Source organism: Siphateles boraxobius, unplaced genomic scaffold, assembly GCF_051911475.1.
Source record: "Siphateles boraxobius isolate OS27281-9 unplaced genomic scaffold, OSU_SipBor_1 1, whole genome shotgun sequence".
Lineage (NCBI taxonomy): Eukaryota > Metazoa > Chordata > Actinopteri > Cypriniformes > Leuciscidae > Siphateles > Siphateles boraxobius.
In genome coordinates this window covers 25,545,207-25,565,236 of record NW_027508699.1, presented here as the reverse complement: position 1 = coordinate 25,565,236, position 20,030 = coordinate 25,545,207, and the positions used below count along the sequence as shown (strand labels likewise).

Genomic DNA, 20,030 nt, shown 5'->3' with positions numbered 1-20,030 from the left:
ATCATTTAGAAGATGTTTACATTCCTTTTAAATAGCTCAAATTCCTGTAAAATACCTGAAAGTCATTAAATAATTTGCACACTGACATGTAGCACCAGCAGTAAGAGTGCTGCAGATGTTAGCATAGTAACTGTGCCGCCTACCACCGTTGGCCTTCGCCCCATTGGATTAGGAGCCGCACAGACTGGCAGGGAGTCGCTATGGCAATGGCTGCTTGAGAAAGGTGTGAAGACGGGGCAACTCGGCCCGGGGTTAATCCCAGAGCTGGGCCTGATCTGCCTGCTTACCGTCTTTTTAAAAAAAAGCATGGACCCCCTCCACCATCCCAGCTAGCCTCTTCATTTTCCACACACTCCTACTGAATACTAAGTGTCCACTATAGAATGCTCAGTCACGCCTCACATGGCCTGTTCTCTAACCCGCTCCCATGTCTTCTGGCTCCCATGCTTTTTCCATACTCTCCAACTGTGGGTCCGAAGCAAAGGGTGTGCCCTCTGGAACAAGGGACAATCATACGAAGATGGTACGTTTATTATCCCCATTCTTGTTGAACTGCTCATTTCTTTACCAAGAAATATGCATTTATTCAGGGACAAAGTAAATATATATATATCAAACCGTCTATAGAATGTCTTTAGTGAATGTGAGGTTGGCATTTCTGGTATTTGCAAAGGTTCATGGCATCATAAAATCTGTAAACTGAATGTGAAATGCCGCAATACTCTCCATTGGCAATGTCATATCATCCTGTAATTTGTACTTTTTCAAAGTTATGGCATATTCCTACTTAAAGGGATAGTTCACCCAAAAATGACAATTATTTCATCATTTACTCATGCACCCTTACTTGTATGACTTTCTTTCTTTTGTGGATATTTTGAAGAGTGTTTAAATTATTTTGGTCCAAAAGAACAATGGACCCCATTGACTCATTGTAAGGACAAAAAAAAAAAGGGCAAGATGAAAGTGAGTAAATGATGACACATCATGACAGAATTTAATTTGTGGGTGAACTATCCATTTAACATCCTTGCTGGAAATGAAATACAACTGTTTATAGCGCATTAAAACTCTCCAGTGAATCTTGTGGTGATTGCACTACATAATTCAATTGATGTGGATGGAAATTTAATTAGGGAAATACACTTGGCCTCTTCCTCCTTTTAAGACAATGAGACTAAAAAACATTGGTATCATTTTCCATGTCCAGGTCTTTTGAATAAGCAGTCAGGAAAGTTGTAAGCTGTAAGTAACTTAATTACTGCAGGAAATAAAGCTAGAACTTTGCGGCCACTCTATTTTATCCAGTAGTTACACAAGACTCATTTAACATCTTTATCTAGGAAACAGAGCTCTAATTGCCATTAATTGTGGCTGAGCCTATCAGTGAGCATAATGATTTAAAATGGCTCCACGGTGGTGGCCATCTTACCTTCGGTGTGCCTGGAGCCGCATTGATGTCCTTGTGTGATGGGTTCTTGCTGTCGGGGGAAAAAGACACTGTGAGAGATGGCTATAACCAATAAAATGCTTCAGATGGCTATAACCTACACCATGTGATCAAAATTGAGGAAACCATGTGTAAAATTTTCGAATCAGCCATAAAACTCCCCACTTTTTGACCACTCTTCTGAATATCAAGGTCAATGTCTCAATTTCTAGATGCTTTCGGCCCTCCATCTAATCGATGAGACTTGACTTGACACAAAATGGCCATTGAGGAGGACAAGTTCACAGTTGACGTGCTCTGGTGTAAATTTCAATGTAATGTGCGAGAGCAACTTGTTGGAATGATGGCTGATCTATTTTGATCATGTGTCACAGCACTGGCTATCACCTTTTGACTGAACAGAAACTGCAATCTGTCATTTCGAAAAGATGTAACTTTTGTCCCCTAAGGAACCGGACCACATGTGTCTCCTCCATCAACACTCACTTTAGCTCAGTCACGTTGAGCGCTCCCCTGTTGGCCTCACTTAGGACCCGAATGGGCCTTCAAAAGGACAGCTAAGACAAAAGAGAACAAAGCCACACAAATCACACTTTTAATAATCTAGAGATGGAAAACGGCGGCGGGGGGGGGGGGGGATCGAGAGCAGTTTCAAACCCATCCTCTATGCCACTCAATCCAGGCAGCCCTGGGTCATGCTGTATTTGAAACAATTACTGTCCAAAAGTACGACTGCTAAGCAGATTTGGGTTATAATTTTTTTATTGAAGTAATCATTCTCATGGATGCTTGCATCCAGACCTGATTCCCCCCACCGCAACCCTCCCGCAGTTAGACTAAGGCAGAAGGAAATAAATGATTTTGCGGTTATTTGATTTGTCAGTGAAACGCCTTGGGCACTTAGGACTTTGAAATATGTTGAGGACAATGCACCGGCTTGTAAACATTGTATTAAAGAGGAAGAGAATGGCAGAGAGAGAGAAAAAAGGGTGGGGGGCGACTCCTTCTCGGGTCTGGCGGGTGGATTGTACATTGAATCTTTGCCTTGTGGACATTGTGGATTGAGGATGACTGATTGAAAGGCAGGAATTATTAAACGGGGCGGCTAAAGCATCCACCGACAATAGGGAAAGACATCAAATCAGATTTCTCTCTGAAACATTAATATCTGTCCTGCCATCTCTCTTTTCTCTGTTTTCTTTTTTTGTCTCTTGCTTTTTTTCACTGTCTGCCTGTTTCCTTGTCTGTCCTTCTAGCTGAATCTCGTTTAGAGCCTCATAGATTGGTCACTGCTGGGTGTTTATAAAGCAGCGTGATGACGACCTGAGAAACAATGACAGGGTGACATCACCCTTGTCATGTTCGTTTTAAATCATGCATTCACACCCAGAGAGACGGTTGCACTGAAACTGAATTAGCCTGCACCCTAAACTGAAAGTCTGATCCAGTGGACAAACTTGTCACTGGAGAAAAGAAACTGAGAAAGAGCAAAAGAGAACATGGATCCTGTTTGTGTTCATTTAGATTTGAAAAAGATTTGCAGTTCCTGCTTTGACAGATGGAGGTACAGTACAGTGTGTGGACTGGCTAAAGAGGCTCAAATGTAATAAATGACAGGTGAAGGCAGGGTTTGGTGTTTTGCCACGCCTCTACACTCAGGTAATAAGCCTGAAGCCCGCCTTTTCTGCAGTCAGCATGATTGATCTGACAGCCAGGGGAGAAAAGAAAGAGAAGGGGACAGACAGAAAAGATGAGACAGAGGAGAAGAAAGAGACAACACAAATCAGGAACCAGGCCTTGAGAGGGGATAAATTGCCCCATCGGTGGCAGTGCACTGTTTGCAAGATAATAAACAGACTCCTCGGCATCATAAATCCGCCCAGCGTGGCACGGTGGATCTCGGTGACCTCACACATCTCCTCATGTCAAAAAAAACACCACTGAGATACACTTCATACCCCGTAGCGCTCTAAATGCCCCCTCTGCACTCATTGTACGCCCTAGTATCTCAAAACACTCTTTTCCCGGTAGTGGGACATGCAGGGAAGAACAATGGCAGAAAAACACTCTTTACAACATTAGAGATGCCACACAGGACCTGAACTATAGTACCTGAGGGATATCATGTAATGGTAGGTACTGTATATGGAGCACACACAAGTTAATTTAAGGCTTGTGTGCAGACAATAATGCATAAATCATGATGGATTTTTGCAGTGAAAATACAGGCATTTTAAACGGAACCATCATGTAAGTGCTGTGCAAGTGATCTTCAGGCAAGATTCTGTGTACTCAAATGAAACAAAAACTGTGTTAATTTGAGATGCTACTCTTTAAGGTAGAGGGTATAAAACTTTTTGATGCCAAGGATCCAAAAATAGGGTTATCGCTTTGCAAAGGACCAAAATACAAAATGAATTATTAAAATATCTTAATTTTTTAATAAACAATAATATTTTAGAATAATTATAACTAATTAAAAATTATTTCTATAGTCTTTTTAACTATAAATATTGGTCCAAAGTAAATTAAAAAGAAATACACTTTCTTAGGATACGTATTAATGTCTCCCTATGTACTGTATGTATTACTTTCTGAATTTCCCAAATTCTCAGTTTAAAATGATTCAATGTGTGCACCTGACTTCAAAATCCCACAAATGCCACAATCCGGACAAACCGATCTTTCCCATTCCTTTCTTGCAGCCAAATTCAGCTAGACTGAGAAGAGAGAGGGAGCGAAAGAGAGGGAGCTGGTGAAAATTGAATAAATGCCAGTCGACAGTTGGGGGGTTGTAAGCTGGAGATAAAGATTGCTTTTCGTGTCGTTTGCCACCCGGATCTCCCTCGCTCCGCTGGAGGCAAATTGATTACGTGGAGAGGTTGGGAAAGGGTGGGGGAATATGTAGATTGCTTTGGCCCCTCAGAGCAGGCAGACGGGTAAAGGGCATGATGGATTTCCATTTCCATACATGAAGAGTGGAGGACGAGTCAGGAGAAGGGGCACGGCGATACGGCCACAGGGGAGGGAGAGAGAGAGGAGTGCGGCGGCGGGTTCCAATCTCACACACACACTCACCCGCATCCACTCAGACATCTGCCTAATGCTACATCTTAAATAGCTTTCCCCATTTTACATGCACTCAAGTCTCATTTGGTGCAGAATGAAACGCTATCATTAAAGGGAGATTTACAACAAATTGCCACAAATTCGCCATGTCACTTCCAATGATCTGTGTACGCTAGCATGTGTTGAGCGAAGCCCCGCCTGGGAGGAAATATACAGGAAAAGAAGACGGCAGCAGTTACCCAGAGTTCCACACTGATTGAAAAAGAACCAACAAAGCAATGCTGTGACTGCTCTGTGTACCTCAGGATTGCCTAAATTTTGTCCAATATTGTGGATGCAAATGTTGTAGATGAACAAAAATGGGATCATTTCAAGTTTACTGTAGATTTATAGAAAAGATATCAACAACATTTGTAATACTCTTGAACCATGGCAAAATTCCCATGATGAACAACACCACGATCTAACCAGATACTACGATATAAAGTTTTCTTTTTTTTATCATTGCTTGTTTTATTTTATTGTCAAGATGTACTTTCTTCAGCAGAACAAAAAAAACCCTATTTTGAAGAATGTTTTAACTGTTTTGTCCATTTAATAAAAAGTCAATGGGGACCAAAACAACTTTGGACACCATTACATTTCACTGTATGGATAAATACAATTTTTCAAGAATATCTTCTTTTGTGCAGCATGAAAAAAAAATGCATACAAAATTTGGAACAAAATGATGGTGAATAAATGATGACAGAAAATAAATGCTAATGACACTATCTCTACCTGATGATTGGCTGTGATTTAGATAAATTGCCCAGCAAAGAAAGCAAAGAAAATATTAGAGTATGTTTAGGACAACGTGTAATAGAATATTGTCAAACTAGGGAATATTCTCTAAGTAAATTCTGTATTCTTCTAATTTTACTCACCAAAATCTCATTTAGTCCATCTCTCTCCTTCTCTATATCCTAAATCAGTATTTAAGTGATTGCACTGCCCAGGAAAATAACTCTCTTGGCTATAAGGCAGGGGTTAAAAGGAGTGCAGGAAAGGCTAAATCACGGGCCTGTAATGTCGAGCGGCATCCAACCCTGACAGACTGGGAGCAATGATGCAATTTCCTTAAATAACCACCACCATCAAACAGGCAGAGGCAACTGAGGCCCAGAACCATGTCAGTGTCCACAGTCACTACCCGCAGGGGAGGGCAGCCCACTGCCCTTTATTAATTATTAAAAGATAACTCCTCACCGCCATGTGATGGATAACACTCGTGCAGGAAAGACATCCTGCTGAGAATTAATATCTCCCTCTCTCATTCTCCGTGTGTCCCCGTTTGAAGCCCAGCAGCATAATCTATTAAAAACGAAAAGGGGGGTACGATTCGCAGCGTGAGGTCTATGACATGTCTTTTTGACCTATAGATTCAAACGACATTGTTTCTTGTTATGGCCAATGTTCCTTTGAGCTCACAGAGTGAGACTTTCTGTCTGGGTTGGGCAGACGGTGTATGAGAACACAGCGTTTTAACCTGGACAAGTTGATGTACCAGCATCAGGGTCCTGGGCCATTGCTCCAGGCTGCCTTGGCCTGTCTGAAGGTCTCAGGCAGTGGATGAATGATGGGTACTGTGCTGGATCTCTGTGATCATCTGACCAAACTTAACTTGGCCACATGAAAGGCCTAAGCGCATGTGGGCTGATGGATGACTGGGAGAAAAATCACCTGTTCTGCTGCTGCATTACACCAGTAGCAGATGTCCTTACTGCTGATTTTTAGATCAAACTCTTATGTGAGGAAGAGCAGCCAATGTGCTTCATTTGTCTGGTAGACGGTGACAAGAACTGATGGAGCTGTCAGAAGACGACAGGTATAGATGTGCGAGTCTACCTGATGTGCATGTGGGTGAGCCTCTCCATCTCCTGCTCCATGTGCTCCAGGAGTTCTCCTGGACGCAGCAGCACCTGACAGATGGGGCAGATGGGAGCCTGACTGTCATAGAGTGACACCTTCTTCTTACCTGAGAACAGAAAGATAGAGAAACAGAAAAGAAGATGAGCTTTATTTATCATCATGAAAAAATTTGGGAAATTTGTAGACATTACTAAACATTCAAGATTATTTTGTTCGTCAGAGCCAGTGTTGTTACTGTCAACCTAAACTAAAACTATTAAAAAATGTTTTCAGTAACTGAAAAAAAATCTGACATAAAACACTGTATGAAACACTTAAACAAATCTTGGCAACTAACTAAAATAAGTTTGAAATAAAACTAAAATTGAAATAAAAATATATTCAAGCTAAATATAAATATTAATAAATAATACAAAGATGCCAAAAGCAGATAACAAAATTATGATTATATATATATATATATATATATATATATATATATATATATATATATATATATAATAATTTTGTTATCTGGTTTAAAAAAAAAATTATATATATATATATATATATATATATATATATATATATATATATATATATATAAACCGGTAGAAATACACTAGCCTACATAATTTCACGTTTGAGTCCAGCTTACATTGTGTCCTTATCCTATTCATACTCTCACTCTCCTCAAATCAAATTTTTCCTATTCACCATCACAAAAGATGCAAAATATCCCCGAAATATAATTTAAAAGAATATTACATTTTTGTGGGCAATCACAAAAGAACACCCAAGAATACAGTAGCATTGGCCCAGTTTATATACTGTCTAGTACATTTCAAGATGAGCACGGGTCAGATGAGTGCTCAAAGTCTTTTTTCCTCTCTCTGGACTGTGTGGATTAAGTGGCTCAGATTTCTGCCAAAGGAGAATCCGTCATACTCGGCCTCCTGTCTCCTGTTCCCTCATTAAACCAGATCCACAGCTCCGTACAGACAGTTACGCCACTGAGCGTGTGACACTTCAGCTGTATCTCGCACACACACTTCATATACACTTATCAACTCACCAATGGACAACATTTCATCAGACACTGTATTATAAAGAACCACTATTCTCAGTTATTGTGAAATGCACAGTAAATTAAACAATAAGGGTCCCCAAGTCACTTCAAAAGTTAAAAATATATGAAGATTTGGAATCTTTTTATAGTCCTGTGTATTGAAAGCAGGCATGTGTACGTGCATTCACATCTGAGCACATGGCCGTGTTTATTATTGTCGAAGTCCATCTGTGTGGGTGGGTGTGTGTATCAAGGCTGCCTGTGAGTAACTAATACATCTGTTGCACGTGAATTATCTAACGTGCAGCTCTGTATATGAGCGAAAAAACATTTCCTGTTTCAATCTGCTATCTCCTAATCTCTCAGATCTGGAACTAGCCAATCAAAGCGACTATTTTTAGCCCTCTGGAACAATAGATCCTCCCTCAAACAGGATATCCTGGATGAACTCACTGTTACCGACAGACTACAGCTGTAAGCAGCTGCAAACCCAAAGGCGCAAATGTATACACAAACAGGAAGTGGCGAAATCACTTTTTGGAAATTCTCTGAGATGTACACATACTAGATCATTCACTAGCATTAGCTTTCTTCATATATGCCAGGGCGGTTGCCAGGACATTGCTATACAGTTGCTAGGGTGTTCTAGGTGATTGCTGGGCCAAATTATTATTAGGACTTTCTGAATGGTTGATAGAGTGTAGTTATATGGTTGCTAAGATGTTCTTGGTGGTTGCTAGGTCAAAAGAGCTTTAGTTATCACTACTAAAAATGGTGTATATTTAGTGATCACGTCTTGATACTTTATACTGTCACATCTCTTAGAAAATTTAATTTAATGTGCTTAAAGTACATAAAAATGCAAAATTCGGTTTCCATTGCACACAGGGAAAAGGCAGATCCATTGTGTCCAATTATCAAAGTGTGTAACAAACATCTGATGTTTTCAGGTTGGCTGGAATGTCTGGGAGGCAGCTATTGATCTGTTGCAGTAGGGGTTAGTGAGCATCTTTTCTCGAGATGATGAGGTAACTTGAGGGCAGGTTGCAAACAGATGTACAAACACACACATAGACACACAAAAGAGGGGCTGTAATCCTGGTTCTTCTCTCTACATAAAGCCCTGGGCTCAGTATGAGCCCGTCCTTGACTTCAGAGGGCACTGTTGTGTTTGTCTTCACATGATGTGTGTGCCGTTTGAGAGGGTGATGATCGCTAACAGTCCAGTCTATGCACACACATACTGACGCAGACAAACATGCCCGTAAACACATGTAAACGCTCTCACACACACACACACACACACACACACACACACACACACACACACACACACACACACACACACACACACACACACACACACACACACACACACACACACACACACACACACACACACACACACACACACACAGACACACGCATACATGCGGCAAAGTCCCTCTGGGGGAACATATCCTCTGCTCACATATTGGCCTGTCAGAACTATTTCCTGCAAGAGCACAGATTCATCAGTGAGGAGGTAGCAGGGTCAGTTAGCATCCCAAAACTCCCCCTCCCACCCCCATACATCTCTCCACCTCCTCCCTCTCCTCTCCCCAGTCACGCGTGCCTACGCATACCCATCCCCTATTCTCCAGCACCACTACTTAACGGCCCCACACTCTGGACACTTTAAGTGACTTTGAAAAATAGGTAATCGATTACAATTCTCTGTGTCTCTGTTTCTCTCACAACCCTTTTCTCACTCGCCCCACTCTCTCCTCCCTCTCTCTCGGTCTCTGTCCAGCAACATCCTGCACATCTATTTCTCATTTTCTGGCCCTTTATTTGTTTTCCGTGCTCTCCTCTGTCTTATCTCCTCTCACCTATTTCTTTCTTTCTTTCTCTCTTTCTTTCTTTCTCTTTCTTTCTTTCTTTCTTTCCTTCAGTGGGCGATATACCGGTAGACACGATTAACCGGTAAAAATTTGTCAACCGGTAGAGATTTTGGACTATAGTCTCTATCGCAGTTATGCTCATGTGACGTTGCTGTGCTGCACGATCACAAAAGCTTAACGTTTGCATGCATTTTTAAGCATTGCAGTTTAAAAACAGGTGATTTTAAACTGCTGAAGCGCAATTAGCAGCAAAAGAGAACTCATTTCAGTATATGTGCGCCCAATTACCGCCCAATTGGGCTTGCATGGTTAAATACACATGTGTCAAAGTGACCATGTATTTGCAAGTAAACAGAGTCATTTATGTCTTAAGTGAATGTAAACAGTTGAGAAAGAAAAAGCACGAATACAATGGATCTCTGCAGTCGATCTTAAAGTGAGAGCATCCAAATTTAACGGCTGTCAATATTAATGCTAATCAAACAACAAAAAAAAGAGAGAAAATCTCTCACTGCTCTAGACTGAATCAGTTTTTGGAACTTTAATAAGAATAAATGTATATTTAATTTGTACAGTAAAGACTATGCATTGTATTTTATACATTTGATTACTTTAAATCTTTAAACAGTATTTCTGGTGCTTGAAGTTTTTCAGGTCTATTTCATTTGTGTGTTCGTTCTATTGTAATTTGTTTTCTTTGCTCTTTCTTTGTCACTATTTACTTGTCTTCATTTAGTTTGAGAGTTTTTTGTAGGCTAGTATTACTTTTTTAAATGATATTAAAAATGTTGATAAGAATTACGAAATTTCAATGGTATAAAAAATATTGATACCATGATATAATATTTTGGTCATATCGCCCACCCCTCTTTCTTTCTTCAATTGCAAAACCGTTTTTTGACATGTATCATTAATCCAGTGTTCATTGTCACATGATCCTTCAGAAAATATCCTAATATAAATTGAACTAATAATATTTCACAATATTACTGTATTTTTATTAAATTAATTCAGGCTTGATGAGTGAGACAACTTCAAAACATTTAAAAAAATCATACTTTTTATCAGTGTGTGTGTATGTGTATACAGTGTATATATATATATATATATATATATATATATGTATATATGTGTGCGTGTGTGTGTGTGTGTGTGTGTATATATATATATATATATATACGCACGTTTCTTGCATGTTCTTTATTATATACTATTTTTTGCAATTTCTTTTCTACGGTATACCCATCATCCCAACATGTTCCTTTCTCTCTCTCCTCCTCTCTTCAGCAGCGGTCAGCTTTATTGCCCTGACAAGATAATTTGAGTCGTGCCAAAGCAATCACCGTCTGCAAGAGTAAACAAAGAGAGCTCCAGACTCATTCTACAGCAGATAAATCTCCAATCCAACTCTTTTACTTACTCTTTCTCTCTCATGTTGCCATTTGCAACATGAAATCTGACAACCTGACATGTACTTGGTAGGAATGACATAGTCTGTCTACAAAAAGTCATAGAGCTATTTATTCTTAAACTTTTTGTGTCTACACATTGTTGAGAGTTATAATCTAAAATGTAATATTTAAACGCACGGTAACGTGAATGCTAATGTAAATTATGACTGAATCAATGCACCTTCTGTATTTTCTTGTGTATTTCAATTTGTTTCTTTCCTTTTTGTCTGTTGACATGTCAGATGGTTTACTGACAGAGTGTTACTCTGACTCTGTTATGTGTGCATGATGGGATCTGTTAACAGAGCGTGTGATTGTATGTGTGTGTGTCTGTGTGTGAAGAGAAAATGAGTGTGTGCCTCTTGAAACTGGCACTTTAATTCATCCGTACACAATCAATGGGCTCAGTAATGGAGTCATGATGGTTTGGTCAAGCGCCTGTCGGGACCTTAACCACCTCCCTGTCACTTGTCTCCCTGAAAACACACACTCACAAACAGAGAGCAGGTCATTTGGCAGCTTTGATGTTAATACAAGATGGAGAGGATTCACACAATAGAACACACACTAAATCATCTGTCAGTCAGCACTGTCTGATGAACGCCAATAGAGTAAAAGGGTGAGTGGACATGGGTTTTAAAACACCTGAAGCCGTGTCAAAGCTTCACATATATCCATATGTGTGTGATAGTGTATAGACCTAATGTTTTTCCTATAGACCGCCCCATTATGTGTGCATGCAGTTTGGTGTTGGTGTCCACATCATCCCCAGAGAGGATTGACTAATAGAGACAGCCAGTGATTAATCATGTCTCCCCTGTGAGGGCTGGACACACACACACACACGCACGCACACACGCAGGCACGCACGCACCCCCACACACACACCCTCACAAACACATTATTTGTTATACTTTAGGATATTTCTATTACTTTTGCATTATTTGCTGTACTTTGTATATGTATGCCTTATATATATATTTTTATATCTTACGTCTATAAGTATATATATATATATATATATATATATATATATATATATATATATATATATATATATATATATATATATATATAATATAAAGACAATAACTATAATAATATAATATAATATAATATAATATAATATAATATAATATAATATAATATAATATAATATAATATAATATAATATAATACTAAGAATAAATGACCCGAAGAATAATCAAAAATTCCAAATACAGGTTAAATGCTGATTTTTACACATACATTTTTATACATAAAAAAAAGAAAGTTATATGGATGTATAACAAAAAAAAATGTATAAAGTAAATTGGTAAAGTTAAAACTTTAACAGTCATCCTAATTTACTTAAAACACTCAAGGCACTAGACCACATGTGGTCTCTAAAGCATCCCTTTTCTCTTGTCCATTTTTTATTCTTCCTTCCATCTCTCTGTTTCCCCCTCTTTCTCTCTCTAAGGGAGTGAGTGATGGCTAGCAGAAGACAGAGAGATAAATCCTGAGGTATGGAGGGGGTTTGGCGCATGCTGCTTGTCAGCGCGTTAAAGATGATTAATGTGGGATGCCCCCCTGTGCCGGACCCCTGTGTGGAGAAAGGTGGGGACTCCGTTTAATCTGAAGGGCCGGCGAGACCAGCGCGCAGAGAGGGGCAATAACAAGGAAATAGGACTGACAGAACTTTTTAGTGCTGAGATTTCTCACCTAAATGCCATGCTGTGAGAGAGAGAGAGAAAGAGAGAGAGATGCCTTTGACAGCTCTGACTGAGTGCTGGCCTGATCTTCTCTAATTTGCCAAGATGGATGGCTCTCTCTTACTATCTCACACTCTGTCTTCAAATCCCCTCTTTTTCCCTCTTCTAGACATAGCACACCTTTATCATAGTACATTCGCTCACCCAGACCTCCATTCTGATAGCACAGCTAATGAGGGCCAGAGCCAGCGGCCTCTCTCTGCATTAGACATCCCCTAATTATTAAAAGCACTTTCATCACACGTAACCTTTCGCTAACCCCACTGATAGCACAATTACACACTGGACGGCTGAGTTAGCGCATGCTAATATCTTAATAGTGTAAAAATTTGCTGCCTAGGAGAAGGCAGAATCGAGCTAACTTGGCCGCTAGCTGTGTGGTGATGTAGCATTTGCCTCTAGCTGCCTCTGACACTCTTTGTATGTTGTTTTACAAGCCGTTGTGTAAAAAAAAAAAAAAAGACAGAAAAAGAGCTCCACAGAAGCCGCCTCAAAAGCCCGCTCCCCTGGTAGCTGGCAGCCCGCCATCGGCAGCTCCGGCTCGGGCTGTTAGCTGTCTGTCTCTCCTCTCATTTAGCCTCACGCAGCATAACTCAAACAGCATGCATCTATTTATTTAACTGGTTCCAAACGCAGAAATAACCCTCCATGCTTACATATCTGTGTCCATAAAACCTGCCGCGGCAGATACTGTGAAACGTTTAGATAGAAAATTGACATATAACGTACGTAGGCATCTTTTAAAGATTTATAATGGTATAGTAACACTCCACACATCACTGTTTGGGCAAGTCCCACCTTGACCTTTTAAACATTACTCTCATAATTGTAGTAAATTCACTCGTTCAGTGGGATTAATGGTCTTCGTCTGGAGTCAAGAGTACGTTTTTGAGTTTAGGTGTGTGTGCCACGTGTGTGAGTGTGTGCTTGAACAAAACAGAGAGCTCTTAACGTACTGGCGAGAGAACAAAGCTGCCACTAATGGGCACAGGCAGAGAGCATGTGCCTTTGGAAACCGCTCTTTGCTTACAGTGTGCCCATGCTGAGCTCAAGATGGAGATGGAGATGGTAAGGAGTCCCCCCTCGAAACCTGGGAATGCCTAAATTCACTAGCAAACACCAGCTGCATCCTTTAAAGCCGATCACTACACCCACAGGTGCCCAACTGCACCATCCGCACAGCATTGGCACGGAAGTAAATGGATTAATGTGCATCTTTTTACGTTATTCTTCTTTGATCTACAGGATCAATTTTAAAAATTTGACCACATGGTTTGATTAATAAAACAGCTTAGATTAGCTAAGATGGTTCAGCTAGCGATAGTTTTAACCAATCTTACAAAAGTAAAACAAAAGCTATTCTAAGATGTTTTACAGGGTGGTCAAAATAAATAAATAAAAACACATTCGTACAAAAAAATCATACTTTAAACCATATTTTGTGTTTTGACCTATTCTGTTTGACCAACAAAACAACTTAGACTAAGATGGTTCAGCCAACAATTGTTTAACCAATCATCCGTTAAGCAAGTTCATAATGTGACCAGCTTAGCTGATGATTGGTCAAAACCATTGCTGGTAACCATAATATGCTACATTTTGGGCACTTTTATATTCACCCAGCATTTTACCAGTAATACCCAGTTTGTGCCAATAACAGACCAGTATTGTCAGTCTAAAACCTTTAAGCTGGTTCAAACTGGTCTAAGCTGTTTTCCGCAAGCAATAAAATTTGAATACAAAAGACATGAAATATGAGAAATATGGTTTTACGGATTATCACTGGATTTAATGCTTTCACTGATTGAACTAGTTACTCACTTTGACCATGACCATCAGAAGGTCCCCACTACCACCCAAAAAATTTGTCCTCTTCTTTTCTCATTTCATACCAGAGCACGGCGTTAAACGGGTTTTCCAAGCATGCATCAAGTGTTTACGCCTGCCTCATTCTCTCTCCTCTTGCCTTTAAGCACGCCAACATCAGTAAACAGTGAAATCTCTCAGCCTCTTACCGAATGTAACCACATTACGCTGTTTGATAACGTCGTCAAATAATGCCCGATAAGAGGAATTTGATTTGATTCAGGGCCTTTTTCCCTCCCTTTCAAATGATTCTTTTTTCTTCTCCTTGCCTTAAGGCCATACAAACACACACACACACACACACACACACAAACGCACACACACACTTCTTTATACTCTGCATCTTCGAAAATGACACTGCCTTGTATGTGCAATCAAATAAATCCAGCGAGCCTGTCAGCCTTCATTTTTTCTTCTCCCCTCCTCCCTAAACCAGAGCAAGGTGAGCCGCTACAAGTCATCTCCATAATGGGAAATATGTGCTTTATACGCAAAAGGAGGGGAATTAGACTGATAATGGGACTGGCCCAGACTGTCCATGTGTCTGTGTGTGTGCGCAATTTTACGTTATTGTAAGTGAGCAGAGGGAGCCCTAAGCAGGCTGGACAGTTCCTAGGCTGATTACTCAGGGTTAGGTGAAAAAGAGGGGAGAGGATGAGAGAAGAAGGGAATGAGGCGTCGCGCCTCATTCGAGAGGACGTCTGATGAAATGGAACGAGGTCATCCTCGGTTTGGGACCTGACGAGCGTCGGCTTTGGCGTCTGTGCTAACCGTACACGGAGGCCGATCACCGCTGACAGTGATGCATTGTGCTGTTAAACAGCAGCTCCTCATGCTAACGTTCACACACACACACACACACACATACTCAGGGTGTCACATTTAAAAAGGCAAATGCAATCAGCACCTGAGAGAGGAGTGGGATGAGGGGAGTGGTTTTGTGTCGGTATCACTCTGTCATTCTCTCTCAGTGGGGAGGAGTGTTTGGTTAAAGATGATGTCGGTTTGATGCGTATAATCAGCATATGTGCAGGGCGTGCAGAGATTGGCTGGCAGTGATGTGGAAATGCAAGGCAGTTTTAGGGCCAGATTCATAACTGTGCTCATCAGAGGGGAGGAGACTTGATTATCAGAACACACAAACAACTTTAAGGACTTTTTAAAGGACATGATGGGAAATTGTTTCGCTAGTCTATGTATGGCAGGGTTGTGCAAAATACAGAATTGTAGAACTGATATTAGAATTAATAAGTGTGAATTTGAATAAAAATTGTATTAAATTAGTCACGCACCACAGGTACACTACTGTTCAAAAGATGTTCTTAAAGAAATTCATACTTTTATTTAGGAGGGATGCATTAAATTTACAGTATTAAGTCATTTATAATGTTACAAAAGATTTCTATTTTAAATAAACGCTGTTATTTAACTGTCTATTATCAAAGAATCATGAAAACAATGTCCTGGTTTCCACAAAAATATTAAGATTAATATTAAAAATACTAAGCAGCGCAAATTTTTAAAAATTGATAATAGTTCAAATGTTTCTTGAGCACAAAATCAACCAATATTTTACAATAATTCTTTTTCACTGTATTTTTTTATCAAATAAATGCAGCCTTGGTAAGCACTTATTTCAAAACATTTTAAAAATCTTACCAACCTCAAACTTTTGAACTGTATTGTACACTGAAAGTTTGTCTTGCTTTTCTAGTTAAAAATTAGGAGGAATTAGCAGGAATTGATTCAATTCTGAATGCTGCACAATCCTGGTGTGTGTGAGGAGAAGATGGTGTGCACAGATTTAAGAGTGACTGTGGCTTGCTTTGGAGAGCATGTGGGTTTACTTTGAGGGGATAGTGTTGAAAAGGCGTCTTATTGTGGTAAGTGTGTGTGTGTGTTTGGTTTGTGTGTATGGTGTTCAGGATAAAACTTGTGTCAGTGGGTGTGAGCGCTCACAGTAGTGACAGCTGTTTATTCAATCAATCACCTTGTGGATGGCACAGCAGAGTGAAACGGCTGGAGATTGAGTTTTGCCTCACAGGGGAAAATGGAGCAAATTAATAGACCATTACCCAGGCGCTGACCCAGGAAATGAGGGTGACACTGCAGGGTTAGATCTGGCAGCTTGCTTACCTCGCTCGCTCTCCCTCTCTTTCTATCTCTCTACAGTCCTTACCAAAGGCAAAAGCCTCAGTCCCAGCACACCCTGCTCCTCCCTAGGGGTAAGGACCATTACGAATCTGGCTTTGTGACTGAGAGGAGGCAGGGAAGGGCACATATCTGCTTAAATATGGATGGATTTGTGCAGCTCTATGAAATCATGTGTTTGTCTGAACAGGTGGGCCATGTTTGCTGAGTGGGCAGGGTTGAGTCCCTGAGGACGTCATCCCTGTTGAGCTTTACACATGTGGGCAAAAAGTTTTTTTCATTCAAGGGTCATTCATCAACGACCAAAATACCTAATGTCCAATTATATGTGCAGTGAGAGTGCTAAGACACATACTGTGCTACTCATATCCCATTGCTGAATATGGGTGATCCAGGAACCTGCCCAAAATATTCTGGCCAGAAGGTCAAAGGTCATTTCAGCAGTCCTTATGTGCTCAGCATACTCAGACATAACACAAACATCTCCAAACGGTCTTAAAGAGTGCTCACCTGGAAAACATCTGTTGTGTACAAATATTTGATAAACATCTTTAAAAAGCAGTTTTATATAAATTCTACATCAAACGTATATTCAAGACATTTCCTAAATTACTATTTAAGATCTGACAGGAAATGTCTTTAAAAACGTTTTTCAGATGTCTCGATGTATCTGTGTTATAAGGGCAGCATATCTAGTCGAGTGAACAGGAATGATAATAATTCTATATATAATGCTAAAAAACTCACAAAGTAAATTGAATGCTAAAGCTGATGCTAAAGTTGCTTTAAAACTCGCAAAAGTACATTGAATGCTAAAGCTAATTCTAATACTGCTAACCCGTGCATTCGAAGTGTGTTGAAGCATGAATGTAAAACAATATACTTTGTGTGTCCTGAACAAATGTTTATATAATAAAACATCAAAAAAATTATTTTAATAAGATTTGCTTTTTTGTTAAAAAAAAAAAGTAATAAAGAAAGGGCATATCTAAAGATTAACAAAAGAGAGACAAAGGCTTGGCCAGATGGCATATTGCACGCTGAGTGCTCAAGCTTGTAACTGATGCCATGTGCTGCCTACTTTATGCTTGTCCATTAGTGGGCTTGTACACACACACATGAGCACTGTTTCCTAAATAATGCCTAACCATAATTGATAGCACAAAGCCACCAATAACCTCTACAGGTTTCTTTTCATCAGTACACTGCTGTCGGTGTGCCCCTCTCACGTTCTCTCTCTCTTTTCCTTCCTGCTCTCATATGCTTGTGAGGGGGAAATAATTACCAGAGCCAATTTACTGTTTATACTCTGATGTTTTAACTAATTACCACTAATGGTGACAGAACAGCAGCCAGTGGAGTTAATTGAATTTAGACTGCAGGTCCATCTGAATAGAGCCTCTCAGGAACTGTCATAACCGACCGCCCCCCACTTCTGCCTGCGTTAACACCCCTGCCTGTCATCGCTTACAAATGCACACACACACACACACACAATGTCTAATGCATAAACACAGACAACTCACATTCACACGAATTGTCTGCCCACTCCACATCAACTCCTTTCCTTCCTGTATAATCTCATATTATGGATGAATATAGATGTCTTATTAGCATATGATGCTGACATGTGTACTAAAGTCAATTATCAGATCATTTTTATTTCCACGATGAAAGCCAAAATGCTGTGCAAAACATCAAAATAACCAATCAAATGCTGTGCATTTGCATAAAGTTCTGTCACTCATGTCACCTTAAATCTGAAACTTTTATTCAAGTCGTGATGTAATAAAAGAAGCAACAGATCTTTTCTTCCGCCTTGTGACAAATCCGAGTGGAACGGATTAAGGAAAAATAAAAAAAATGTACGATGAGGACTTCTAACCATTGGTTGTTGATTGGATTGAAGCACTGGATTGGATGAAGAAAAGGGTGAAGTTTGGCATTCGTCGTTAGAAAGTCTATTGTTTCGACAAAAGATAGAGTTATTACATTGATTATAAATTACAAGTTCAAATAATAAACAAACATATGCATGAAGGAATTGTTCACAACAAGATGCGTTTAGAAAATAGAAAGGTGAATTTCCATTTCGTGCCAACCTAAAAAATGGCTTTGTCTTTGCAAATCTCCGTCAATGTGAAAGGACTTTAACATTCTGATGGTTTATCACGTCACGTCTGGTTAGGACATTCTGTGTCAGTAACCTTACACTAGCATTTCTGATTCCTGCTGTTCTGGTTAGCCTTTGCTTGGCCCCTGACTCAACACATCCTGCTTCAGCAATTTGGAAGAGCCAAGACAAAAAAAAGCCATAAAAGAGCTGCCTGATACACTAAAGGCTTAATGATTTGAAAGTTACAAGAGAAAGTGCTGCGGGCCGTCACCATCAATCATATCTAGTACCACCGCATACGCCAAACGGTCTGGCCGCTGAGCTCACTCTTAGCATGCGACATGGACGCTCCCGGGCCATTTTGAGAGCGCGTGCAACGGTTAACCTCTTTCCCCCTCCTTCGACCCAAAGCGCATGAGACATATTCATTTTTACACGTGTTAACCTGCTGGCCTCCTCCGCAGTAGATCAGATCAATGGAGCTGAGCGCCGAGGTGTAGTCATGGCCCTGGTGTGGAAACCGACTTTGGCTCAGAGGCTGTGATTTGAATATGGAACCCGTGAACATGCTGTAATCTCACCCGCGACAGCTCAGTGTATTGAATGACTCTAAATTGATTTTCTGTTCGAAAAGCCACTTTTCTCATGTACTTGGCAGTTGGAATGCAGCCCTAAAGGAAGTTTCGGTCTCTGTTGCCTGCTTTAAGCCCTCAGTGCGGCACTCCTCTCGCCCTCCTGCCGCAGTCGCTCGAGCTCCGGTGTGAGGGATGGAGAAAGTGAGATGTGGATTGATTTGTCATCAGAGACGCTTCTGTGTCTGCCTGTCTGCAGCTTGTGCCCAAAGCGGAGAGCTGTGAGTCTAACCCTGCAGTATGACAACACAGCCATCTCTATTTATCTCTACCTCAACCACACACACACACACACACACACACACACACACACACACACACACACACACACACACACACACACACACACACACACACACACACACACACACACACACACACACACACACACACACACACACACACACACACACACACACACACACACACTCTTCTGGGCATTAGGGCCAGGGATTTCCTGTTCCTAGCTCCTGCTCATCTGTCAGCAAAAGCAAGTAGCTGACACGAGCTAACACCTCCATTCCACAAACCATTTAGAGCCTAAGCCTCCCTCTCCCTCTCACTTTCAGAGAACAGTTAACACGGCACCTGTGCTTCACAGCAGAGATTGGGAGAAATAAAGCTATCCCGCTGCCCTGAACACAAAAGCAAACTCACTACTGAGCTAATGATATTTTCTATCCCCAAACCTAAACCCTC

At 40.4% G+C, this 20,030-nt stretch overlaps 1 protein-coding gene across 11 annotated transcripts in view; it reads right to left on the bottom strand.

Annotated features, from left to right (window-relative positions):
• Positions 1-20,030, bottom strand: part of rnf220a (ring finger protein 220a) — a 246,789-nt gene that overhangs the window by 33,901 nt on the left and 192,858 nt on the right. For all 11 annotated transcript variants that reach the window (XM_077231173.1, XM_077231156.1, XM_077231164.1 and 8 more), the window contains 2 exons: positions 6,407-6,536; positions 1,433-1,481 (listed from right to left, as the gene is read on the bottom strand). In XM_077231173.1, the coding sequence (XP_077087288.1) occupies positions 1,433-1,481; positions 6,407-6,536 (179 nt within the window). The remainder of the gene's footprint in view (positions 1-1,432; positions 1,482-6,406; positions 6,537-20,030) is intronic.